Raw genomic sequence first — 27670 nt, forward strand, 5'->3', positions numbered from 1 at the left:
TACCCTGCTCACGCTCCTAACCTATAGGAAAACAAACCAGGAGCAGATAAAAAAAGCATGATTATCTTGCTACAAACTAGCTTTAGGTTATGATAAAAAAATTGTAACTTGATATGATGTGTGAATTAAGCTAATTTCTACAACAAAAAAGTGGCCTTTAACCTTATTTTCCAGACAGGAAATAAAGAATCTGTAATTCTATAGTAGTGCTCAGAATAAAATACTGAACTTCTATGAAATTAAACTAAATATGAAATGAATAGTCATGCCTATCTTTTAGAAGGCATGGAGGGATTTTATTTGAATAAATAATGCTCACGATCAGCTCTTAGACAAACATATGAACTGAAAGAACTACTTTTGAAGGGTTACAGATAATTTTTCTGTCTGGCATCCGATAGAATCCATCATTCAGGCAAGATGTGAACAGATAATTGCAAAGAAAGAAGTTACGTATGTTGAAATTATCAGGTTTTTTCAGTACATCCAGATTTATCACTAGTACCAGGAGTCATGCCCCCTTTCTTTCAGTCCCTGTTTAATAATGTGCGTCAGCAATAGCTTTGCCAATTTGATGTTGAGAATGTACTGCTAATGGGTTTAAAGTCCTAAGGGCAACTCAAATGCTCCTGTGTTCTTTGTTTCTTTTTTGAAAGAGCTGTCTCAAATGAGCAAATGCAGCCTTCAGCTGAACATCATATATTGGGGACCACACTCTCTTTGGTGTTGCTTTTTAGGAAGAACTTGAAGAGTTCCTCCTACCAACAGTCCAGCACTGCCAGACTGTGCTGAATCAGATGCGATATTCCTCCATCCTCCTGTTGGTGTGTCAAGACTCCGAACAGCACAAGCCTGACATTCACTTCTTTAACTGTGATGAAGTAGAGGTAAATGGCAGTTCTTCAGTCCTTGTTGAAGAGGGAGTTAAATGGGATCTTGCAAGCAGCTTCTTAGCAACGCCCATTGGCCACGAAACCTTGGACTCATAGAAGTTACAGTTCCAGCAAATCTGTAGGATGGAAGGTCGGTCCAGATTTCTGAGTTACAGAGGAATAGCCCTCCTTTTATTTTATTTTATTTTATTGATTTGTATGACTATGGCTGCCCATCTTAAAACACAACTCTGGGCAGCTCACAACAACAATAAAAAAAACCCAAACTATAAAAACCATAAACCATAAAACACAGCCAGAACCTGGCACCTCAGTCATCCCCTTGGGATGTTCCAACAACCAACCCAAAACACCCTCACTCTACCCCAGCACCTGGGTAAAAAGCCAGGTCTTGATGGCCATCTGGAAGGCTAAAAGGGTGGAGACCTGTCAAATCATGGGGAGGGGGGGAGTGTCATGTTCACTGTTTCAATGTGCACTGTACATCGTAATGTTTCACATGCCATGGTGCTGACGCGTGTTTCTGTTGGGAGGGAGCTGCTGTGAAACCTTGTGCCGAGCTCTGTATCATTTCAATGGAATGTGTTTGGGTTATGTGCTCTGCTCAAGGACTTTTCCCGCGGACCATCAGAAGCCGTTGGGAGCACCTGGGATTGTGAGCCTGGGAAGATTCTACGGGGGGAGGGATCTCATTTGCACCGAGGGTTCTTAGTTTGCATTTGGCGCGCTTTTCCCATGCTCATCTTTGTGATCCTGCATACTATTCTTTAATAAATCAGATATCTTTATGATTCTGTTTATGAGTCTGATGCTGTTTTAGGATAGGCAATCCTTACAGGGAGGATGTTCCACATGATAGAGGCAGCCATGGAAGAGGCATGCTTCCAAGGTCCCACAAGTTGTCAAGATTTCAGGGAAGGGACCTAGGGCAGATACTCTCAGGGAGAGGTGGCCTTGCAAATAACCTGGTCCCATGCCATGAAGGCAGAGCCCTGCTTGCAGTGGCAGCTACATGCAGAGCTAGAACTTGGGATGATAATCAAGAACCATTGCCTGAAGATTTTGTTGAACTGCATTTGGTGCTTTTTGCTGGTGTGATTCTCTGAGGCAAAATAGAAATAGCGGGACATAGTCTTGATGTCATTTTGTAAGATGGCTGTTGGTCCCTTTTTGATTCTGAGTGCAGAATCCCCGCTACTCTATCCATCATCCACACTGATTAATTTCCTTTGGGGATTGTGCATGGTAGAATGATGAATGAGGCAGGGATGGGATTGGGTAGTAGCTGTTTTCTGGATGGGTATCTCAGCACTTTCCTACCACCACCATCACTTGTTCCACTAACTAATCCCTCAAAAGCAGCTTGAAGCCAACGTGTGATCATCTTCACTGCCGTTGACCTTGAAATCTGGAGAATAATGCTATTGCAGCTGAATTTGTGGGGAGGGGAGAGAGAGGATCCAGGAGGTGGATGAGGCAAGATCTCCTGCCAGAGGGAAAAGGACACAAGCTCTACAGACCATCAAGGTTTCAAGCAAGAAGTTTTGTACACTTACTGCAGTACACTGTGTCATGATTGCCGTTGCGATGGTTGTGACATCGCAATGGCTCGCATGACAATACAAGATTATGGGTCCCTGGCTGATAAGGCAAGGGCAATAAAGAAACACAAAAAAGCAGTAACAAGTCTAAAGAAACAATGTAACGACTGAGGGTGGCAGCCCAGGAAGCAACAATAAAAGGAAACTGATATGAAATTGATTAACAACCGAACAGGCGAGGTTCGGAAGGGCGCGCCCGGGCTTTCGAGGAATTAGAAGCCTGATCGCCCGGCAATGGATCATTACCACACAGGAAGACGATCGAGGCGATGCCCGGGGCGCAGGGGGCTGGACGACCTCTCACCTGGACGAACGGTTGGGACTCGGGCGCACCTGGGGTAAAGTGGGGTGGAGCTCTGACCAGCACGGGCTATTTAAATCCCGTTCCGGCGCGCTCCCCTCACTCTCAGCTTTCTAAGGGCATGCACTCTAGTCCTGAATAAAACCAGAACCTAAAGTCTACTCTAGCGTCTGAGTTTTTATTGGGTCTCAGGCAGAGCCTGACACACTGCAACTGAGCTAGTAATAGATTGCCTCAGTTCCTGGACACAGTCGGTATCATGGGATGGAGAACTCTGGAGCTGATTCTGAACTGGCCTGAAGACCTCACACGGAAGTGCCCTTGGTTGGTTGGCTAGTCTAGGAGCAGACACAACAAACTCTCTCTCTATGGCTATGAGGCTAGCTCATGCCAATATTGTAATTTCTGTTGACAGAATTTTATCTGCAGTAGAAGCTCCATGAACAGTTAATATGTGTAGCAGGACGCCTTGCAAGCCCTTTTCTTTCCCTTATGGGTTAGCTGGGGAAAAACATCAGTCAGTTTTTAAATAATACATGAGGCTGTCTGGGTCCCCTTCAACTTTCCCTACTTTTGAAAAAAAAAACAATATTTAAAATGAAGTTTCAAAACTGCCTCTTGGCTTGGAGAAGGTAAGGATGGAGTCCTACCAAGAGTTCTATGTAAGCAGAACTTCCCCACTAAAGTTCTCCTCTGCCAAAACAAATGCAAGTGAAGGACTCTTTTCAGAAATAGGTGGGTTTTGTAGAGCTCCCCTTAAAAGAGGATATGTATTCACAGAGCAGCAAAACACCCTCCATGATTCATACAGCAGTGTATTTGTTGGCTGCACTCTGAAACTTTGAAGCTTCCCAGAGTGTAGCTTTACTTGAGGATTGAAGGGAACCTTTGCTTCAAAATCTGAATAAGCTCTCTGTGAAATTCCACTGCCAGCAACCCTCATAACCCCATAAAATAAGTCCTTAATGCTCTATGCCTGTATATTTAAAACTGAAGGCAGACATCATCAACAACATGTAGACTTAAGGCAGTCCATTAATGCCTTGTCTATCAGGCAGGTTGACTGCGCATTTTTCCATTATATCTTTCCTTCCCCAATCTATTTCTGCTTCTATGTTATAGGCAGAGATGGTTCATGAGGACATAGAAAGTGCACTTGCTGACCATAAGTTTGGAAAGAAGATACGGCCACAGACCCTCAAGTAAGTGGCTTCTGTACATGGACAAATTCTAGCAGGGAGCCCAGGAAAAAAGCATTACTTGGACTACTGGGGTTGCAGGTTTCCTCCCCAAGTTTGAGTTGTTTCAGTTTTCAGTGGGTGATTGGAGCTCACTTGGAGTAGCAAAACTTAGGGAGGGATTTTACCAATTTTCCACAAGGATAGAGAAAAGGGTTACCTCTGGCAACAAAATTGCTCTTTCTCTCAGGAAGAGTTCCTGAAACTCAAAACTAATGAACAAGAGTTGGACGAGAGTCTTTCAGACAGGTTTCAGTGACAGACGAAATAGCCTAAAAGATAAGTGGAAATTCACCTCTAATGCTATCACATGTCAGTGCAATTGTTCAGAAATCATTCAACTAAATTTCATTGTTCAGGATTTTTTTTTCATCAGCTGGAGAATAATTGCAGGTCATTGTGAATCAGTTTCTAGGATTGGGAAGTGAAAGCAATGGCTTTGTACAAGTGCCTAAATATATCTTGGAACTTAATAGGGCAGAGTTGGAGCTCTGCTCATGCATTTGTAAATGAAACAATTATTATAAAGTCAATAGGACCAGAGATAGTTCCATACTACTTCTCTTCAATCCCATAAAAACAAGTTGACCCTCGAAATGTGGGGATTGTATACCAACACTGTGCGTCCATCAGTGTTCATCCACCTCCCTTCCATCTGACCAGAGGACACTATCCATTCAGAGCCTTGTCTGGAACAGCTGTTGGACTAGAGTAACAGAAATCCTCTCTCCCCCACTCCACATAAAGGGGAAATAAAAGAAATCACTACCTCATTTTCAGTACATGGTGTGTCTATTTATCCAGCCATTTGCGCAAACATCCTAGCAGTTGCTTTGAGGAGAAACTTACTGGCTCCACAGCTGACATTTGTTGCATATTTAAAACCTCTTGCTTTTTTATGATAGTGACATGCTAGTATGTCAGCAATTTTATAAACAGGGATTTATCCTCGTACTTGTAATCTTGATTGCATGTTAACTGCAGTGCAATGCTTGTAGACAATTATTGGGAACAAGGCAAGTATTGGGAAGATAAACTGTATGGTAGGTCAGGTGGGGAGAGAGAGCAATGCATCAAGACGATGCAGTTGTTCTCATCAGTGAAAATGTAAACCACCCACAAACTCTGCAGAGCCACAAGTTCAAAAAAAATCACCTATGCTCTGGTTTCAAATAAAACACCACAGAGCTAGAAATAAATTGACTCAGTTCCCAAAACCAGTTGATGCTATGAGATCAGACAGATGTGGAACAGATTCTGAATTTGTGCAAAACCCTTGTGTCCCAGTTGTGGTAGAAAGTTACCTGAAAGTTCTCATCACTTGGACTTCTAAAGAAGGAACAGGTGTCTTATCATGGCCACTTGTTTGCTCTTTCCCAGTACCTGGAAGGCTTGGTCATTAAAGAAACATCCATTCATGACTGCAAAAAAATTAGTCTCTATTAGCCATAGCTGTTGTGTGCATTTCATGACTCTTTGCAAGCAGAAAAAAGCCCAGGATTTGAAAGGACTGAGCACGCTTAGAAATTTCACATAAATCGGAGAAATCATGAAAGTGTGTTGGTGTGCCTGTGAAACTTTAGAAACCAGAGGAGTGTCTGAAGAAAATTTTCAAGAGCCAGTTGTAGGCCAGGTATGATACCTCTACTGACTCCTTGCTTATTGACAGAAGCAAAGTAGGATGGTGACTTCATGCACACTTGTTTATTTAACATTAAATCCAGGTGAATTTAGTAGGATTTGTACAGTGATCAACATATCCAGAGCAGCTTAATCTGCATAACTGATGTAAATGAAAGGTTTTGCACTGTTAGATCACCCATAACTGAGATCTGTATGGAATGCTTTGTACTCCTTTTTTGCCATAATTAATCATTTCTCATGTGCTAAAAAATTAATCCAATAAAATCCAAATTACCCAGGACAGGTTAGAATTCATTTGCTCTGTTTCTGCTATTTCAGTGAGTAGCATCTTCTAGTAATCAAAACAATTTCTGTTTTTCTTCTGCAGGGTGAACCAAGAGAAGATCAAGCAGAGGCAATCCATCCTTCCACCACCTCAAGGGCCTGCACCCATCCCTTTCCAGGATGAAACCAGAGGTTTCCCAAAGAACAATCAGAATCGTGTGGCCCCTCCATCCCAGCCAGGTACAGGAGCAGTCTGTGCTCTGAGCACTTAAGACCGAGCATCAAAGCAAGCACCTGCACTTGATGGCCAGTTCTGCTAGCATTTGCAGGAGCCTCACGCTGCCACACTAACATGGCCAATGGAAAATCAAAGCCACATCATTGCTGTCACTCATGAACAGGTTTTAAAGACCCACAGAAACAAGGCAGTCACGAATATTTCCGTGTGATAATTACAACACAGCATGCTTAAATCCCCTCCTTCTCAGCCTTTGAACAGCCTGAATAATGCCTAGATGTCTTCACTCTACTGGAGCTTCCAACCTCATGCTCTTCAGTTCTGAGAGCAGTAGTCCCACAGAATATCAGATTAAAGAAGGTGATGGCAGATGGTTTAGGCATCAGTAGATGAGGAAGGCAGGCTTCAACTTTGTAGCATTTTTGTTTTTACTAGAACCCTTGGGCTTTACTGGAACCTCATGCAAAAACTGTATATGTACATAGATAGATAGGCCACCATAATTGATCTGATACTTGCTGGTCAGAGCAGAGGTGAAGCATGAGTCTTTGGTGCTGTTACAGTTAAACAATTAGGAGTCAGAGATTCTTGGCAGTCTGTTACAAATCAACCAGAAATCTATTGCTGAATCTAGAGCTGCCCACTCTTGATACATAGCCTATTTTCCATCTCACAAACCTCATGAACATTTCCAGCTGGAACTAGCTACTGATTAACTGATACTAGTTCTCCAACATTGCCAGGTGTTCATTTAGAGACTCACCCTCTCTGTTCATTAGCTCCTCTAGCAATCACAAAGCCCTAGTTTCTTTTTATATTCTAATCCTTTGCCTCCTTCTGTGGAACAGCACAAAGAACCTATTTGCTCCAACAAGTAGGAGAGAGTGGGTGATGCGAATGATTACAGTCCATCATTACAGAATTCAGGATCCGGTACTCTGATTCTTCTCTTTCCAAAAAGACTGTATTCAAAACAAATCAAACTCAGTTTTGCAGCAGCGATGGCTAAAAAGGGTACATTTTAGAGGCTTATGGGGGTTGTGCTCAAGAACAATTTCACTGCAGCTCTTATCTGACAGATCCTTGGCAGTGAGGCCCATACAGCTGTTTCTGAAAAATAGAATCTGGTATCAGCATTACATTCAGAGCAGTAAGATAAATTAACGTGGGATACTTCCACCTTCTAAGTTTTTTAATGAATACTTTTAGTTCCCAAACCATTCTTTCTGTTTCCTTTGACATAATCCATATATCCATATTCATAATATTCACATCAAAGAAAGCTTCGTAGGGTAGCTTGATATAGGGAGTGTTTTTAAACAAATAATTTGATTCCACTCCTGTTTTGACTTCTTTCCATTGACAACGGTTGATTTTTGTGCTTCTGACAGAATATGATCGACGAAGTAGTAGCTCTCAGGATTATGAGGAGTCTCGTGCAGCTTTAGCACAGAAGATTGAAAAGGAAACGGTTAGTGACAGTAATTTTTTTAATACTAAGTTACATGGGAGAAGATGAAGAAACCACTTGACGGTAAAATCTATTTTGATAACACTTGTTGAATGTCCATGTGTTGCCAGAGGAAATGTTTTTTGAAGTGCAAATAGGAACTTCATAAAACTAGAGCAGGGAAAGAGCCGGACGTCTCTAGGCGTTCCTCTGCACCTGGTCCGGAGGTGGCTCAGGTTTCCCAGTGGTGACTATTTAAAACAAAATGTGCCTGTTGATCTCGTTGAATGCTCATGATTAAATCTGCAATGAATATTTTGACTCTTTAGAGTAAATTTAGGGTGAGCGTGGATTGCCTCTGGCTGTTAGTTTTAAGTTCTCTCATTTGTGGGTTTGCAGCAAATACTGAACTGCACCCTTGATGATATTGAGCTCTTCGTGGCCAAGCTTCAAAAAGCAGCAGAGGCATTCAGGCAACTGAACCAAAGGAAGAAGGGAAAGAAGAACAAGAAGAAAGCGCCAGCAGGTATCAAGAGCCAAGGCACTGGCTGTAGGAACAACTGTGAATAAAAGCTCGTTGGAGAGCGGAGTGTTACTGTGGGTTAACTGACCTCAGTGGATTTTCTCCTTCAAATGAGATAAGAAAGTAGCCTTAGTTTATGTCCAAAATGGGATGACACAGTTTTGGAAAGATGTGCATGAGATAAAGGATAAGGGCCTATGGAACAGCCTTTCTACCTCAACTCAGCCTACCTTGTGCAGTCTTTGAAGGAAGGGATGTGGAGAGGCCTCACCTTGTGGTACAGGAAGGGGGAAGAGTGGATGACACACCTTCTTAGAGGCTGCCTCCACTCCTTGCCTCCTGGGATAAGGAAGACCCCCCAACATCCTCAACTTCCAGAAGGACTTGAACATGTTCTTGTTCTTCCTAGGGGTACTGATGGTATAAGGGCTGCCTTCTGTTAATTAGATGTCATTACTAGATTGGATGTCATTTTTTTACTGGCTTCGTGGCTTTATGGCTATTCTTTGATTGTAAACTTCTTTGAGGCCTTTGTGGAATTGGACAGTCTATAAATTATTGAACAAAAAAGAAAACAGGCAGGCAGTCCAAGGGCTAGAAGCACCCCATCACCCTTTAAGTAACCCTGTCTTGCCTTGGTGGCCCTAGCAACTTTTAATCAAAATGAACACAAGTATTTTTTTTTCTGAAACATTCAGCTGAATGGAAAATGAGATTTCATGTTTATTTTGTATATCATTACATGAACACCATGGAAGGGAAAGAAGCAACAAACATCAGAGTCTTGCAGAATCTTTGAAGAGCCCACATTTGTTTCTCAGGGATGACCCCACCATATCTAACCACATGATGTAGTTTATTTTTTTATTTTTTTATTTATTAAGCCAGTTCTGCTAAGCAATGCCTACTTTCATATACAGTACATGTCCCTGTCCCATCAGGCTTGGAGGGTCTGGTTCAAATACTGCCATCCAGGCCAGTTCTGAATCCCATTCGCCTCTTTTCTTGCTCCATTTCCCTCCTCCTGTTCAAAAATAAAGCCACAGGATCAAGATGAATAAGGCTCCTCTTTTCACTTCTAGCTCAGCCTTAGTCTTATCATCTTAGGGTCTGAGGAAATGGGTAGGAACACTGGCCATTCAGTGTTGGGATGGGGCCAGTTTTTTCCACCATTGTGACCTTGGTTCCAAGTGCAATTATTTTCCCATAGAATAAACAGCAATGATACTTAATTAGGAAACAATAACCAGAAGCACTTAGGGATGCAACTAAAGGGCATTGCTGAAGACCTCCAGTGTCTCAAATGAGAAGCAGGATTTACCATCTTTCAGCTGTGTTACTTTTGCCTGAAAGGCCTTCGAGAACCAAGCAACCCCCAACCCATGTAGCTCTGTTTCTGATCAGCCTGGAACATGAAAGAAAAATGTACTGGCTTATTGGCAACTGGTGTTTATTGAGATAGCATTTAACCCTGCTTGCTAGAGTTAGGTGGCTGTTTCTTTGTAGACCGTTTCAGCCTTTCCTCACATGGAGACTCTAAACATATAGGACTATAGGTCCTACCATCAACAGCCAACATGGCTATGAGCCATCGCCACTAGCTATGCTGGCTGGGAATGATGGAAGTTAAAGCCCAGTGCACTGAAGGGCATCTGGTTGGGCAACACTGATATTTCAAACACAAAGTGCCCTCAAGGAGTACAGACTATTATGGTCAGCATGTCACAAAGAGCTGTTTTCTCATTAATGTTTCTTTATGCTCAAGAAAATCAATTTTTAAAAAATTGTTGATTATCTTTTGGTCTAAAGAGGGAGTTCTGACGCTGCGTGCAAAACCTCCACAAGAGGCTGAGTTTCTTGACTGCTTTCAGAAAATCAAGCTGGCATTAAATCTCCTGGTAAGAAGCAAAGGGTATTGGGTATCATTTTCTCTTGACTCAACTAGATAGGCAATGGCATAGTTGTTTGCTTCATGCTATTATTGGGAATCAACCAAATAGTGTGCTTTTACATCACGAAATCTCAGTAGAAAGTAGCAAACAACTTTACAAAGTTCCAGAAAAATAGCCATGGTAATGTATTGTGGCAGAACCTGTGACACTTTAAAAACTAATGTACTCAAGTGCACGTTTTTGTGTCACATAATCCATTTCGTAAGATGTACACTTATTACTGGAAAATGAGAGGTGGAGGCTGTGAAGAACAGTCAAAGGTAATGTTAGAGGAAGACCAAAATAATATCCATTCACGAAATATCAGCAGATAGGACAAATACTCTCTTGCACTGGTGTGCAGATTAACCTATATAAATATTACATGTCATGTCACATAATGAAGTCTCATTTCCTCTTCCGCTCTTCCCTGAAAAGGAAGAAGCAGCTATTCCAAATAGAACAGCTGTTTGTAGAGAAAAGGTTGAGCTTTCTCCCACCAATCATCCAGTCAAATTCTCAGATGTGAAAGTTTTCTAAAACCTTTCTTAAAAAAACTGGAGCGGTTGCAAGATCTCGTCTGCAACTCAAGTCAAAAACTGTGGTCTTCAAACTGTCTGTTCTCAGAGTGTCTCCCAGCCTTGCCAAACCCAAAGCTCCCAGATGTGTTGGATTACAACTCACATCATCCCCAGCCCAGTGCTATTGACAATGAGAGTCCTATTTATTTGTTTGAAAACTGTTTATTCTGCATGTTCATTGTTAAAATCAAGCTGAAGTAGGGAGGACACCAAGCTTAACTACATGTTTAGTAGATAAATTCAACAGTAGAAAAATTAATAATACAGAAGGGAAAAAAATGCACCAACCCTTTCTAAGAATTTTCCAGCAGTGTGTTCTTAGTTGTACTTGAGAAAGAAAAAAGAGAGCAACATAGTTTTCCCTCAACTCCATTTGACTAAAATGTACTGTACTTAGGGAGCTGAAAACTGTACTAAACTGAATAATACGCACATTGTGTGCAATATCATTACCTTTTTGGCAAATGTTGCACTATTGGGAGAACACATGGTCAGTGCACTAATCGAGTGCCTGTGGAAACCTTGAGGCAGCCTTAGCATGAGCGTCATATAAGAGGTGGTGTGGTATAGTAGCTAAGGCATTGGTATGAAACTTGGAAAGCCCAGGTTCAAATTCGCCTTCAATCCTAGAAATTCCCTCTCTCTTAGCATGCCCTCCCTCACAGGGATGCTGTTGTGGGAAAAGGAGGTGGATGGAGGAGTGCTTTGTAAGGCACCTTGCACTCTTAGAGGAAATAACCCACAAGTAGGTGGGTAGATAGACAAATGGATGAATGGATGTAACATCTGATATTTGCTATGTTGTGTTATGCTGGTACTTGCAGAATGGGAGAAGCGTCAGGGCTAATAAACAGTTGCCAACTGTTTATTGATAAAACTGCTTCTATCTATTGTTTGAATGGCTTTCAGTCTTGTTGTGAAAATAGCAGCAGGGCAGCAAATTCTTACCAGTATAATTATGTTCATCTCCCATATCATATCTCCCATATCATCACCCATGAGCACAGTACCTTATAAATTATACCTTATAAACTTTATAAATCCCTTTCATGGAGTTTCCTTTGCAGTTTAGCCTTTTTCAGATGCTACACTGCAGGAGATTGAAGCTTTGGCTGCCCAGTGGCCTGCAATCGATGCAGTTGCACTAAAGCAAACCCATGATACAAGCTCTTACTAATCAAGCTTAATATTTGACTAACGATATGATTGTACATTCCTTAAAAACCTCAGAAGAACTCTTCTGGATTAAGTGAGATCAAGTTAATCTAGCCCTTAATTCCTCCAATTAGCTGATCTAATGCCAAGAGGCCAATTGCCCATCTGTGCTACTTGTTTTCAGAAGCAATCTGCTCCTGATCATGGAAATAAGATGCAGTCACAATACCTAATTTGACTTTGCACAAGAACCTGAATTTGTGATTTACATTATTTTAAAGAGAAATCGTTTATGCCATCTAGGTTAAAATATGCTGGGTATCTTCTTGGGCATTTCTAGGAGCTGCTAAATGTTTCTGCTTTTTTCATTTTTGAACATTTTTATAACATATTTGAACATAAAATAGATTTAGATTAAACTTGGTTTTTTTTTCCCTTCTCAGGCCAAACTGAAAAAACATATTCAGAATCCAAGTGCTTCAGAATTAGTCCATTTCCTGTTTGGACCACTGGAACTGGTATAAATTACATTCTCCATTATTCAATGAATTTTAATTCAGAGTTCCCCATCTAATGGCCTCCAAACATGTTGAACTCTGATTCCCAGAATTCTCACCGGCCATGTTAAATGGGATCTCTGGGAGTAGGTTGGAGAAGGATATCATAACCAAAACCAGCATTAGACATGTTTTTGACACAGGGTACATTTTTCTAGCCTGTTTAATTATTCATCTACTCTAGGTCAGGGAGTGATTTATTCCAAAGTATTAATCTGGGAGTTTGACAGGCTCATTCCAAGATGAAAGGGTTTATTTCAGTTTTCCCATAATATTTGAGTACGGAAATAGCAATGCTATCATACCTAATGAGTCAACTCATAGAGTTCTACTGTGGAGAAGGACATGGCTATCTTGTACACCACACAAAAAGCAGAGAAAGTAGAATTCTCTTTCTTAAAAGAAAAAAATAAATCTGTGACAGTTGCAGAGATCTTTTACAATTTCCAAAATGTAACTCTATTAGTCTTTTCCAGCAACACCTTAAAGCCTAACATGAATCATTGCAAAATCTTTGGGATCACAATCCACTCATAGCCATTCATTACTAAGTGCGATGATGGGAAAAATAACAAAACGTGTGGTTGTCAGGCCCTGTGCAGGAAGGCATCTTTAATGCTAACTTGGGGAAAATTCAGAATCTTGATAACTATACATGGAATTTCCCAGCCTCCTTTGTAGTGAGTTATTTTAGGTAGAGTTTCTTTGAATGATTGAAATGGTTCTTCCCAGATTTCTCTCCACCTGAGCTAAGCTGCCACTTATGAGAAGCTATCAACTGACTCCTCCTCTGTCTCTTGATGGTTTATGCCTACTTTCCCTTCCATTACTTTCCCAACCTCCCCATAATCTCTCACAGTTGTGATTCCACAACGCAAACGATGCGACAACACAACCCTTTTTTCCTTGTGTTCCAAGGACATAAGTGGAAGGTTTTGAGTTGTGATGGCAGAATACCCTTTTTGTTATTTGCTCCCCCTTGCCCTCCCTTGCAGACACACATGAATCCACTTCATCAAACGCATATGCAATAATAATAGTATTTAAGGTTCTGTGTAAAGATCTGTCAATTTTTCAAACACTGATAAGCCTAAAGATAGCCATTCTCTAATTAAAACTTTTGATCATTGGCTCTTGGCTGGTACCAAGATATATAGGAAATTACTGTGAATAACAATATTCTTCAACGATAAAACTGAGTAAAATTGCAGTTGCACTTGAAATGTGTTTATTATATGTTGACTCATAACTTTGCTTAAAAACTGCATCTCCATCAGTTGAGTTTCTGCCATTGCTATAAATGGCAACATTCTGTACTTAATGCAACATTTGATGCATGAGGATCCTCTGGAGAATCTAGATGGCACAGCCCATTCCCTTCAGTAGCTTTGTGCATTTTGCATTCAATTATGTATGTACTGTAAATATGAGCTTTAGAAAAGTAAACATGTCATGAGCAGCCAGGAAACAGTACATTAACTCCTATTTATCACCCAAACACTATTTAAAACAATATCTTGGCATGGCATGGCATCAAGCTGGAAGTAGAAGCCCATAGCTAAATCTTGATTTCCAGATATTTTCCTAATACAGTAGTCTAAGTAAAGGCCTAGAGATTGACCTTCCAAACATTTTGACCATAAAAGATTATTGGAAATTCTCATTTGTGATTTCTTGTCTGTAATCCAGATTGTTAATAGCTGTGGAGGCCCTGAATTTCCAAGGTCTGTCATCAGTCCACTTCTTTCAAAGGATACTACAGATTTTCTGAAAGGGCATCTAACACCAAAGGAGATGGCGTTGTGGGAATCCTTAGGAGAGACTTGGACAAGATCAAGGTATGTAAATAAACAGAGCAGAAGAGGAAGCCAGACAAAGATTCTGATCTGGCTGAAGTTGGTGAAAGGCAAAGTTTCCTAAAATATCATCTGAACAGAAATAGTGCAGACTAAAGACAAGAATGTGTTCCCCTGATTTTGAAAATGAGCCCAATGGTTTTAGTATTAAGGTACATTTCTTCCCCACTAGTGCCACTCTTCATGAATTTAAAACCATAGAGACCCCAAGGCACTTGTGGACCATAGCCAGAAAGTGGGATAGTTATTCGTGTTACGAGCAGCAATTATTTTGGCTCTAGCCTTGTAATGTGTGCCTTGTAAGGTCATTGATAGAAATTTTATGTGAACTAAGAGATCAGAATGCTGACATTCCAAAAATATGCTCAGCTTTGAGAAATAGCAGTTGCTGTCTGAAATGGAGAAGGGCATCATATGTTCTTGCTCCCCAGAAAATAAACTTATTTTTAATGTGTGTCCCAAGAGCCGAATGGCCAAGAGATGCCAACATCCCAAGATACATTCCGAAGTTTCACAATGGATGGGAACCACCCCTGGAAATCTTTCGTGGGGCTCCATGGGAAATTGATATTGGCCATCTGCAAGAAGAGGTATCTTTGAGACTTAAATCCCTCCCTCCCTTCCTTCCTATTAATTAATTTAGCTATTTACTCAAATTGTGAGCCAAATACACTGCTGTTGTTGAAGTAGATAAATAAATCTATGAATGTTTCACATTAGTTATTTTTAAAGTTTGGGGAGAGGAATTGATCATTAAAGACATGTTGAACATTTTTTATACTAGCTAACTTGCAGGGATCTAGCTAAGCACTCCATAGGCTCACCCACATGATTTCTTTGCACTGTTCCAGAATCAATCTGCATCTTTGTGTTCTCATGTCAGTGCTGTATATAGCAGCTGAGCTGATTTATTTGTGACTCACCATCCAAACCAGGAAAAAAAAAACCCTTTCTGTTTCCAGCAGTGACATTCTCAGAACTTAGGAGTATCTGTTTTCCTGCTGGCTGGAACTCTTGCCTCATTTCACCTCCCAACACCTGGGCTTCAGCTAACGGTGGCATTCTGTTCTCCCACCCTTAAGAGGGAAAGAGGGAAACCCTCCTCACAATAACTACCTAGATATTTTTGCATATGACCAAATGCAAGCTAGCCTGCTCACTTTAAAATGCTCACTTTAAAATGCCATTCCACTTTAAAATGCAATGGAGGTTGATTTGCATTGTTTTGACTCTGCAGACCCATGCAATGGTTCCCAAGAGCATAGCAGCCCAAGCAAGGAATGGGGATGAAATTAGCAAGAGTTCTTTCTGTTTCCCCCTTCTGTTCATCAGAGGACTAGCCCCTGTCTTAAAAAAATCAATTTGCTTGGGTTTTTTTGACAGACTGCCTCATAGCTGGGGGGCGGGTACTGATATTTCTCTTTTTATGTTTAGAAGGGGGGAGGGAGAGAGATTTTAGTTGCTCCAGAACTATTTCTCTCTCCCTCTCTCTTCCTCATTTTGTGCCTGATGCCTGTCCCTAGGCAGTTCTTAGAACCTACCACCTCCTCTCCCCTTTTTAGCCAATAAGGTAAAGGTAAAGGTTTCCCTTGACGTAAAGCCAATACACAAGCCTAAATCCATGGTTAGAAACTTCAGAGGGTCTAGCTAGTTGCAAACCGATGACATGATTTCATACCACTTAATGAAATTTTTAATACAACAGGAGTGATAGTTTGGTAGCCAGGCAGATTTGCCCTGCTACAAATGCTCTTTTATTTATATACATGTATTTGATCCCCTGGAAAGGGCTATTAGTGAAAGTACCACATTTCATATTATGATTTTGAATGATAAAAATGAGGAACTTTGTTTGGGACATGTGCATTTCCCTTATTAATAATGTTCCGTCTCCTCCTCCTCCTCCCGGAAGCTGTCATCACCCAATGGGTTTTCCAATCGCCACTTGAAGCCAGTCCAGACTTCAGAACAACGGCAAGGTGTGGATGCCTTCGCTCAGCATGTTACTCAACATGTAAATAGGTAATTTCCTTTCATTTTCCATTTGTGGAATGGGAAAATGTGAACATCTGATGTCACATTCTTTTTTTTTTTCACTTAAGTGTTATTGACGTGTGGGTCTGTCTCTCCAGAGATAACACAACTTTTTTCAGATTGAGGGCCATATGTACCAAGCTGGGAGCTGCATTCCAACAACTGGATGGGGCCAGGGCAAAAATTACTGTACACTAGATTTAATTTAGTATTTGAGTTAAATGAAGTTAATTTAATATGATTACTCTTCTTGCATTGAATAGTTTTCCCTTTCTGTCATATTATATAATTCAATGGTAATGATTTTGGGGGTCTTTGTAGCCTGTGCCCAATATTTTGAGTGATTGTAGGACACTCTGGGACCTCAGATTGTACACCCCAGCCCTAATGGATATATTGTGGGGCCTAACTATGTAACTGTGGAAGGCTGAAATAACTGCCCACAAGTGTTTTATTTTCCTTTTTCTTTTTAACTGAAGACATGAAACAAGACCAAAAAAAAAACAGAGTTTCTAAAAACTAGCAAAGAAACCAGGGAAAATAACAAAAAGTGAATGAATGAATGAATGAATGAATGAATGAATGAATGAATGAATGAATGAAGCAAATTTCAGAATACCCATCTACTTATGTACATAAATGCATGCGTAATCTTAAATAGGGTTAATTATCCATGTTTAGTACTGTATCTAAAATGACATTTGTACAGATGAAGAAAAAAAATATTAAGAACAGTATTGTTAATATAAGTGAATATATGGTGACCAGTTTTAGGTAAATGTGTTTTTCACTGTAGGGTTCTTGTGTTAATTTTTCAGAGTGATTCAGAGTAATTCAGAATGATTTTGCAGTTTTCGATGCCACTGATCCAGTGAAAGCATTCTCCTGGTCTCCACCGTTCTTTCCAGTGACTCATTCTGTTTTCACCAGCTTAAATATAGTTCTCCTTTTCCTACTTGTGCCTCCCTATGTTTCTCTTGTTGGGAGCCACATCTGGAAAAGATTACTAGCCTTCTGTCTGGCAAGATGATGTTCCTTGTCTTGGTTTCAGACCCCAATCCATGAAGCTCATCTGGTGCATCACCCCCCCAAGTTTATGAAAGGATAATGAGGCGTTTTGTTGACTGGAACAATAACATTGGTCCAAACAGCAAGACCAAAACCAGTCTGTGAGAAATAATCACAGGTAGCTTCGACAGATCGCATAAATGCTATTCATTTGTGAGAAACATTGGAGAAGGAAGTTATAAATATATTAGAACAATTTTCCCCAACTTGCTGCTCTACATATGTGTTGAGATTCAGCTCCGAGAATTCTTAGTCACTGCATATCTGAAGGCCTCAAGTTGGGCAAAGCTCCATAAAAGTGACCCTTATTACCATGCAGGAAAATACATACAGATTGAATTATTGATTGATTGATTGATTGATTGATTGATTATGTGCCATCAAGTCATTGTCGACTTTTAGTGACCATATAGATAGATATTCTCCATGACAGTCTGGCCCTAACATGATCTGGAAACCTTGTCCTTCATGTCTTCCACTATAAATGAGTCCATCCACCTTGCTGCTTGTCATCCTCTTCTTCTCTTTCCTTCCACCTTTCCCAGCATTAGAGCCTTCTTCAGAGAGTAGGTCTTAAATTATTGAGATTTCCAGTGAAACTGTTGGCCTTTGGCAAAGGAAAGAAGCAATGTATGTTTGAGGAAAGCCATATTATTTTCTAAGTGATTCCAAATCATACAACTGGCAAGTGATAAACATACTTGGGTTTTATACCAATTGGTAAGCCTGTCCTTAGAAAATATTGCATCATATTAGCAGCGAAGAAATTTCTAAACCCAATGGTCTCTACCTCACTCATAGTCATATGAGCTGGATATTTATTTTAAAGCCCATAAATCCCCTAGTCCTTTTTCTTTTCTTCTTTGGAAGTTGCATGCTCAAACCAATGGTCTGAGGAGTGGAGAGTGCGGTTGAGGTATGTAAGCATCCACATAAAAAGTGACCTTTAGCTGCTTCCCTGAGGAATGAGCACCTGGATTTGCTTGAGAGATGGAAAATGCATTAATTAGACAAACAGATATAAGCCTCTTCCTGCCCATTTCTCTTGCTGGAGTGAGATAACTGACTTCCTAGGAATCTCATTGGGTCACAATGGCTGAGAGTCTTAATTGGTTATTTGTAGATTTTCTACATCATGTAGCTGAAACTGTAGACAAGTCAATATAGAAGTTATAGAGTTAAATGATCATCTACTGGTTAGAAGCCTACCTAACACCTCAAAATATATTTCAACTAGAAATAAAATGAATGTGTATCTACTTTAACAGTATAGAATGTGTTATGCTTTCAAGAGAATAATGACTGTGCTTAAACCAATAGAAGCATTTCAATAAACCTTCGATAAACAACCATCAGAAATGGTTTGATTTGCACTTTTGCATAATAACATTATGCCCAAGTAATAGAACTTTGGTACATTCTCCAAATAAAGCCAATATTTTGTCTTTTAACCATTGCAATGTGACACAAACAGGAAAACAGGCAATCCAGCTCCTGTTGTTAATTCAACCTGTTGTTTCACACATTTGTATGCTGCCAAATTTCATTCCAACTGCTGGCAGAATTGGGGCTGCAGTTATTAACTTACAATGTCTTGTCTGAAGACCAATTTGCTTACCTTAAGAAAAATATAGTAATTTTTTGTAATTTGAATTAAAACTATGTTCTGAAGGGATATCATTTTAGTTACTTTTACAGGCAGACTTTATTATTACTTTCTTTTGTTGATAAAATAGATTAACTTTTTGTAGGAACTGTGGCACATGAGCTAAAGAAAGCTGGAAAAGTGTATTGATTTATCCTTTAACTTCAATATGGTGTTTTAAATTAGGCCATGATTTATCATTATTCTAATCAGTAAAAGAAGCCTGTGATAATTCCATTATACCTTTCTTGCAAAAAAAAATCAGGTATCTGTTAGTACCTCTTTTGACTAACAAATTTTCTTAAACGTTGATTAAATTCTGACTAAAAATTTGTTGATCGGAAAACATGCTACCCTAAGCTTTTGCCACCATAGACTAACCTGGCTCTCCTACAATATATTTCTTGCAGGAATTTTGAGGCACAGGCTATGGCTCAGTCAAAGAGATATGCCAAAATTCTTTACGATTTCACTGCTCGAAATGCAACTGAACTGTCCGTGCTGAAAGATGAAATTCTGGAGGTAAAAGAATGAATCCAAGATCCTTGCAAATAACTGGAAAAGGGAGGTGAGAGGTGGACATGAATCACCTGGGCTCTGAATGGATCCTTCAATCCTCCACACACAATATTACATATAAGATTTTTCAGGGCAACTAGGAGAGAGAAAGAAGGCTGCACTTTAATACTTTGCAGCACTAACAGGAGTGCAATGGAGAAGGCACCTATGGGTGGCTTTCATGCTGACTAATAATTTTTAAAGCTGAAGGAGCAAGGAGCAGGAGGCACTGGACACTGGGAAAAAGATTAAAAAGCAGATAGGGTGGAAATTTACTTGTTTGCTAGCAAGATTTTTCTGTAAATTATTTGAAAGTGATAGTATATTCTCAGGAAAAAAAACATTCCAGGGTGTTTACAAAATAGAAATAACTATGTGCTCAGGAACATAAAAAGTGACTTATTGGTTTGATTGTGCAAGGAATATAAGGTGAAGATTCCAGAGGAGATTTTTTTAACAAACCACAGAATGTAATCTTTTGTAGCAGATGAATTATTTTTATATTCACAGGTGTTGGAAGATAACAAACAGTGGTGGAAGCTGAAAAACCGAAGTGGTCAGGCTGGTTACGTCCCATATAATATCTTGGATCTGGTGAGCCCGGAGGACTTTGCAGCAATTGAGCAGGTCTGATTTAGCTCTCAAATTAGATACTGTGGTTGTTTAAATTAACACAAAATCCTATAGATGATTTTGGTAAATATGCTTCCCTAAATTATTCTGGCTATTAATGTCTCTTAACTATCAATATATGAATAAATCATCCTTGCGTACATAAACCCACACACACATACTGCCTTTTCACAATTCTCTTTCTTTAACAATTCTTTTTTTATTAAAAGAACATCAGAATGGTGTAGATATGTCTCTCCCTTCCTCAATCTCCCCTCACAACAATCCTGCAAGATAGGGTATGTAGGAAATACTGGTTGACCCTAAACTGACCCTGTGACCTTCATGACTGAGTGAAGATTTGAGTGCAACCTCCCAATTGCACCATATTATATCTCATTAGGTAGCTATATGCCAATGTATCAGATTCAGTCCCTGGTGAATGTATGAACGATCACTTGCCATATTCTTTACAACAGTAGTTCTTAAAAAATAAGAATGTTCCTAAAGAGTTAGGGTGCTACCTGGGCACAAAAATCATGGGTTTTATGCAATAATGGAACAGACTATTTATTTATTCATCATATTTATATAGCTGCCCATCTCACAAACATGACTCTGGGTGCAGTACAATAAAACAAACCATATAAAAGAACAACATTAACAACATCCATAATTTTAAAAAAACCCATCAATATTATTAAGACTAGCAGAGAGCATCTTTGATATTACAGACAACGTAGCCATCTCACCAATTCACAGTTTCCTTGAGACCTGCAAGCCTGTTGACACAACCATGTTTTGAGGAATTTGCAGAAAGTTAACAGGGATGGGGCCAACCTCACCTCACAGGGGGGATGATGTTCTACAGGGTGGAGGCCACAGCAGAAAAGGCCCATCTCCTGGGTTTTGCCAGATGTAACTCCTCAGCAGACAGAACCTGCAACATACCTCTTTGGCCAGACCTGATAGGACAGGCAGATGTAATTGGGAAGAGGCAGTCCCTCCAACAACCCAGCCCCGTGCATTAATAGCACAAAACAAATATGGGAATTTACTGCCATTGAACTTCCTGGGCTGTATTTTCTTTTTTATAAAGTGTTGCTAATCATTTATCTAGTTATCAAATCTGAGAGGGCAATGCCTTAAAATGTGTAAGTAAAAATATTTATGTGTTATATATAAATATATTATGTGAGAGCCGGTTTGGTGTAGTGGTTAAGGCATCAGGCTAAAAACTGGGAGACCGGGAGTTCTAGTCCTGCCTGAGGCGCAAAGCCAGCTGGGGGACCTTGGGCCAGCCACTCTCTCTCAGCCCTGGGAAGCAAGCAATGGCAAACCACTTCTCAAAAACCTTGCCAAGAAGCCAGAGGGGTTAATCCAGGCAGTCACCATGAATCCTCACTGACTTGAAGACACCAAAAAAAGAGAAAAGTATGCTATTCATAATATATTTATATAAATATGAAAATATGCATACGAATATTCAAATTGGAAGCTCAGGAAGTGCCTTGGTAGACATGCCTGGTTAGAGTTCTCCAATCTGGTATCTTTCAGATTTGTTGGATTACAACTTCCTCAGATGGTATTAACATTTACTTAGTATAAAGTTAGTAGGTTATCATAAAATGTTGCCCTTTGTGTACTCCCCAGACACTTCTAGGGTACTATCAGCTCTCACAGCCCTTAAGAAAAGCATGATCTTTCATGCCCCAGACTGCAGTTTTGTGAAGCTCCTCCTGCTTGTAAAAGCTCTGCCTACTTGATGAAGCATGTGGTGTGTGGCCATGTAAATACTATAGCAGGGGTGAGCAATTTGGTGCAGCTTGCAGTCTCTCCATTTTCTTTTTTCTGATACCTTCTTTTTCTTCTTTTCCCCTCAGACTGCAGACTGTCAGAGAAGGGACAGATTGCCCTGGCCAAAGTTGTTTGGTTGCAAAAATCATTTGAAATTAGGATCTGGGTTGCACCTATGGGTAGAGCTGTGGGTTTTCCACCCGAGCACCATAGCAGAGTTATTTTTGATGGTCTGCCATCTGAAACATGACCATCACTAATCACAGGATGGATTAGGGGTTCCATGTCCTGTGGACGTTCCTGACCCTGCTAGTGGAAGAAATACTTATTTCTATGGAGGACTTTAACAGAGATATATTTCCATAGAGAACCAAAGTCTCTGTTCTGTTATCCACAGAGATGTCTGCCTAGATAGATAGATAGATAGATAGATAGATAGATAGATAGATAGATAGATAGATAGATAGATGATAGATAGATAGATAGATGATAGATAGATGATAGATAGATAGATAGATAGATAGATAGATAGATAGATAGATAGATGATAGATAGATAGATAGATAGATAGATAGATAGATAGATAGATAGATACTAATGTGCATCATAATGTTCCACATGCCAGAATCTCAGCCAAATGCCAGTAAAAGCTTTGCAGATGTCCTAAGCAGCTGAAGGCTGGGGCTGTCTGGAATAAACTCTGAACAATGGTAGGAATTTCATAATCGGACAAAACAGTAAGTCAAGGAGTCACATAAATTAAATGCTTATACTTCCTTATCAAGCAGTAAGGATAATACTAATCTGATTTTACACTGAATGAAAGAGAAAACAACCATTGGACATCTTTATTTTGTAGGGTAATCAGAAATACCGAGACTTGAGTCCAAGAGCAACTGGGCCTTCCAGCCCCTCCCATAAGTTACCTGCTAGCTATGCTGGAGACAAATGGGGAAGTGAAATGGCAGCCCGCAATTCTTCAGATGCCAAAGAACGTAAGTTCCCATGATGTCTGAACTGATATATTTAACATTTGAAAAGATAGCTATTATTATACTGGCCAAAAATGACTGATCTTTCAACTCAGGTAGTTGAAAGATCAGTAATAAGAACCTTTGAACTTAGGACTAACCCTAAATGTGTACCTTGGTCGCAATATGCAAGTTAAAAGAAAAGGCATATCACATGTTTATAAATATTAAATCATGTAATGGGAGGTTTGACCCTTTCGTAATCGTTGCAAGAAGGCAAATGTGACTTACATATCATGAGCTTTACAAATAATGAAGCAATCTCAATCTCAGATCCACAAGCAATCTCAGAGCATTTCACTGGTGGACAATCCATAGTCTTGTAATACCTCCTGGTATTATCTTTTCTTTAAATTATCCTCATACTGTAGCTACCTGTTCCCAAAGAAGGGAGGACAGCCATCTCTTTATCTCTCCCATATTTTAATGTTCTCAATAGTAGGCTTGCAAATTCAGTGAACGGGAAGTACAATTTGATGTAGTCTGTCTGCTTGAAAATAAGTTCCGCTTATTGTAAAGGCTTTCTCCCAAATATATGGGTATAAAATAAGATGGCAGCCTGATGCTTTTTTGATTCAGTGGCTGAGAACTAACTTTAAAGACTCTGGGAAAACTGTGACTTGCATGAGTGAGACTTGAGGGTACACTGACATTTGGAGGAAGAATTGTGGCTCTTTCCTAATAGCTGGAACATCTTTAAACATGCTTTTATATGTAGTTTAAGTATAATCAAATAATTGATGAAAAGAGACTCTCCGTACCTAAAAGAGCTTTAAGCAGTTGATAGCCCTGATGCCTGTCCTGAACTTGCATGTTCTTTGTGGAACTTCTCTTGTTAGAATTGATCCATCACATGGATGAGGTCAACGATGAGCTGCTGAAAAAGATCACAAATATCAAAATCCAGCCACCTCAAAGGAACTTCAGAGTAGAGAAGACCCAGCAGGTTCACGCGCCCTTGACCTTTGAATCCAATGCTGAGGAAGTCAGAGTTTGGCTGGAAGCAAATTCATTCAGCAAAGGGTAAGTGGCTTTTCTTGTTTTTCTATGCCCTCCCAAATTTTTTTCTTCTTCCAACACTCCCTTCCCTTCCCTGTAACTGTAGGCTAAGGATAACGGAAGTAAGTCTAATGCATTTGTAGGGCAATATGAAGTGACTTGGGAGAGCAGGATAAAAAGGTTTCTTAACAGTTAGGTTACTTGTAGAATAGGGATCAAGAGAAAATGCACAAAGACATCCTTGAATTCCATATTGTAAATCCTTCAAATCTTTGTTAACTCTTGAAACACAGTTAAAATATCAAAATTTAAGTATTGCCTGTACTTTTAACAGGGCCAATTAAATGCCACAAAAATGTACAAGCATCCTCCCAGATTCTTTAAAAAAGCAAGAGGTGAGGGAGGAAGAGAGAAAAAAAAAAATCCTCAAATTCACTGAGATGGTTTGCCACGAGGCATTAGATTACGTCATCCTGGGATGATGAAGCCATGGTTGAGCCAGCTGATACAAGCCAGCTGTCAGTAAGATCTTGCCTTGAGGTGACACACAAAAGTACTTGTGTCAGAGTCTCCAATCAAAGGTTCACAGAACCCCTCATCGGAGCATCTTCCATCCTGCTCTTGTTGGTGTGAACAGACTTCATGTCGCCAGATGGGAGGGGGTGCTGGATCGGAGTGTGAACTGAACTGTTATGGCTAGGGCTTATTGCATCGGATACCCCAAGGCCATGCAAGCAGGAAACATCAGAGGAGCCACCTGGCATGGGAGGGGGGATGGCATGCTTTAGTGGGAAGAGGGGTAGAGGGCAATTTAGATAATGTGATTTTAAATGTGGGTTTGAGCGGGAATTGGCCATTCGCAGCTTTCTTCTGGTGCTGGTCATTTAGCTTCATTAAAACAGTAGAAAGAGCCTGGTCTCCTGTCTGTCAGTGAATGAATGCTTGAATGTGCCAGTACTTACAACTTGGATAAAGACAGTACAGAAATAAAGCCCTCCCTGCTTTTTGCACCCCTTAGCCTGATGATGTCCAGAAAATAGAAAAGTTTGCACACTCTTTGATGACATTTTAGTTGGTCCTAATAATGATATTACACAACTGGATTTTGGATTCTTCTCATGGAGCAGCTTGGCTATCCTTGTTTCTGATTCAGAGGAGGCTCATTTTACTTGCACAAACCAGGCAATTATTACACTTGCTGCAGTACAGAGCTACCCACAGATCTTTTAACCATATGTCTTGATGCAACAGTGGGTATGGATCTGAAAATTACTATACTGAAGACCAGAGATGTTGTGTTTGGCAGGTACCATGGTTGAATGTTTACCAAAGATGGGAAAATGAATGGAAAAAAATTTAGGACACGGGGAGATGCCAGGGGAATGTACTTACCCTGTTATCTGGGAACGGTTTGATCCTGTTGGGCCTGAGGAAGTGGACAGGATTCTCCGGACTGTGAATGCAACCACATGTCAGCTTGACCCATGCCCTTCCTGGCTGATAAAATCAGCCCAGGAAGTGACTTGTGGTTGGGTCCAGGCGATGGTTAATGCATCCTTGAGGGAGGGGGTGTTTCCGGCTACCTTTAAGGAGGCGCTAGTGTACCCCCTCCTCAAGAAGCCATCCTTGGACCCTACTATACTGGGCAATTTTTGCCCTGTCTCCCACCTTCCCTTCTTGGGAAAGGTGGTTGAGAAAGTGGTGGCGTTGCAGCTCCAGAGAATTTTGGAGGAAACGGATTATCTGGACCCCTTTCAGTCAGGTTTCAGGCCAGGATATGGGATGGAGACTGTATTGGTCGCACTTATGGATGATCTCTGGCGGGAGCGGGATGGAGGGAGTGCATCCATCCTGGCTCTCTTGGACCTCTCAGCGGCTTTTGGTACCATCGACCATGGTATCCTTCTGGGGTGGCTCAGGGGGTTAGGGGTGGGCAGTGTAGTTTTGCACTGGTTCACCTCCTTCCTCCAGGGCCATTCCCAATTGGTGGTGATAGGAGAGGAGAGATCTGGCCCTCGACCCCTCCATTGTGGGGTGCCACAGGGTTTGGTACTCTCTCCTCTCCTATTTAACATCTACATGAAACCACTGGGTGAGATCATCCGTCACCATGGGATGAGGTATCATCAATATGCTGATGATACCCAGTTATATATCTCCATTCTGGGTGAAGTAAGTGATGCGGTCTCCACCCTTTCCAGGTGCCTGGGGGCTCTGGAGGTCTGGATGGGGAACAACAGGCTTCAACTGAACCCTGGTAAGACAGAGTGGCTGTGGATTGATGGCCCCTTGGGTTCCAGGAAGTTGTCATCCTTGGTTCCGGATGGGGTGGCACTGCCCCATTTGGAACCAGTGTGGAACCTGGGAGTCCTCCTGGACTTGCGACTCCTGCTCAAAGAGCAGGTGGCAGTCGCGGCCAGGAGGGCCTTTGCACATCTTCGGGTGGTGCACCAGCTACGCCCATTCCTGGACCGAGATGCCCTCCGAACAGTCACTCATGCTCTTGTCATCTCCCATATAGACTACTGCAATGCACTTTACATGGGGCTACCCTTGAAAAGCATTTGGAAGCTTCAGCTGGTTCAGAACACGGCTGCGCGGACAGTTATTGGGGCTGTAAAATCAGCCCATGTGACACCACTGTTACGCGAGCTGCATTGGGTACCAGTTTGCTTCCGGGTCCAATTCAAGGTGTTGGTTATGACCTTTAAAGCCCTACATGGCATGGGACCAGGGTACCTGAGGGACCGTCTCGTCCCCATAACATCGACCCGTCCCACCCAGTCAGGCAGGGAGGGCATGCTACAGACCCCATTGGTAAAGGAATTTCATCTAGCAGGGTCTAGGAGGCGAGCCTTCTCTGCAGTTTGCGCCTGCCCTTTGGAACATCTTGCCCCCGGAGTTGAGACAGGTTTCCTCACTCTCGGACTTCCGGAAGAAACTTAAGACCTGGTTCTGCCGCCTTGCTTGGGAGGGGGAGAGTGATAGCTCCACCTGGGGATGGCTGGCGCCATAGCACCTCTTAGTGATTGTGTTCCATATCCACTTGGATTTTACATTTGTTTTTATGTATATTTTAATGGTAATTTTTATGTGGTTATGTTTTTAGAGCTATTTTATTGTAAACCGCCCAGAGTCCCCCATTGGGGGAGATGGGCGGTGATATAACTTGAATGAATGAATGAATGAATGAATGAATGAATGAATGAATGAATGAATGATGTAGAAAGGCAATGGGTAGTATGTGATCTATTACAAGGAACATTTGTCAAAGGAAGTGACAATAGCTGTCTATAAGTGTGTGCTTCTATTCACTTTGTTGTATGAAAGTGAAATTTGGATATGCCAGGAGAAATATAAAAGTAAGTTGAATGTGGTGGGATGGAATACTTAAGAAGTGTGTGTGATAAAACAAGAAGATATGGGGTCAAGATTGTATGGAGCTGAAGGAGTGTGGGTGGAATACAAAATTAGGTAACTGGTATGAAGAAAGTACATTGAGGTGACTTGATCATACAGATACAGGTAATGCTCACTTAACAACCATTTGTTTAGTGAGTGTTTGGACTTACAACGGTGCTGGAAAAAACTTATGACCAGTATTCACACTTGCAGTGTCTCCGCAGTCACATGATCACGATTTGGGTGCTTGACAACCAGTTTGCATTTATGACTGTTGCAGCGTCATGTGGTC

At 40.9% G+C, this 27670-nt stretch overlaps 1 protein-coding gene across 1 annotated transcript in view; it reads left to right on the forward strand.

Moving 5' to 3' along the window:
- EPS8L2 (EPS8 signaling adaptor L2) overlaps window positions 1-27670 on the forward strand; it is a 66759-nt gene that overhangs the window by 35227 nt on the left and 3862 nt on the right. Inside the window, exons 5-18 of the mRNA XM_063289312.1 lie at window positions 738-887; window positions 3918-3997; window positions 6045-6181; window positions 7571-7650; window positions 8029-8155; window positions 9962-10050; window positions 12263-12337; window positions 14066-14214; window positions 14696-14822; window positions 16145-16254; window positions 19390-19501; window positions 20048-20164; window positions 22806-22941; window positions 23817-24000. Coding sequence (XP_063145382.1) covers window positions 738-887; window positions 3918-3997; window positions 6045-6181; window positions 7571-7650; window positions 8029-8155; window positions 9962-10050; window positions 12263-12337; window positions 14066-14214; window positions 14696-14822; window positions 16145-16254; window positions 19390-19501; window positions 20048-20164; window positions 22806-22941; window positions 23817-24000 — 1673 coding nt within the window. The remainder of the gene's footprint in view (window positions 1-737; window positions 888-3917; window positions 3998-6044; window positions 6182-7570; window positions 7651-8028; window positions 8156-9961; window positions 10051-12262; window positions 12338-14065; window positions 14215-14695; window positions 14823-16144; window positions 16255-19389; window positions 19502-20047; window positions 20165-22805; window positions 22942-23816; window positions 24001-27670) is intronic.

This window comes from Candoia aspera, chromosome 1, assembly GCF_035149785.1.
Source record: "Candoia aspera isolate rCanAsp1 chromosome 1, rCanAsp1.hap2, whole genome shotgun sequence".
Taxonomy (NCBI): Eukaryota; Metazoa; Chordata; class Lepidosauria; order Squamata; family Boidae; genus Candoia; species Candoia aspera.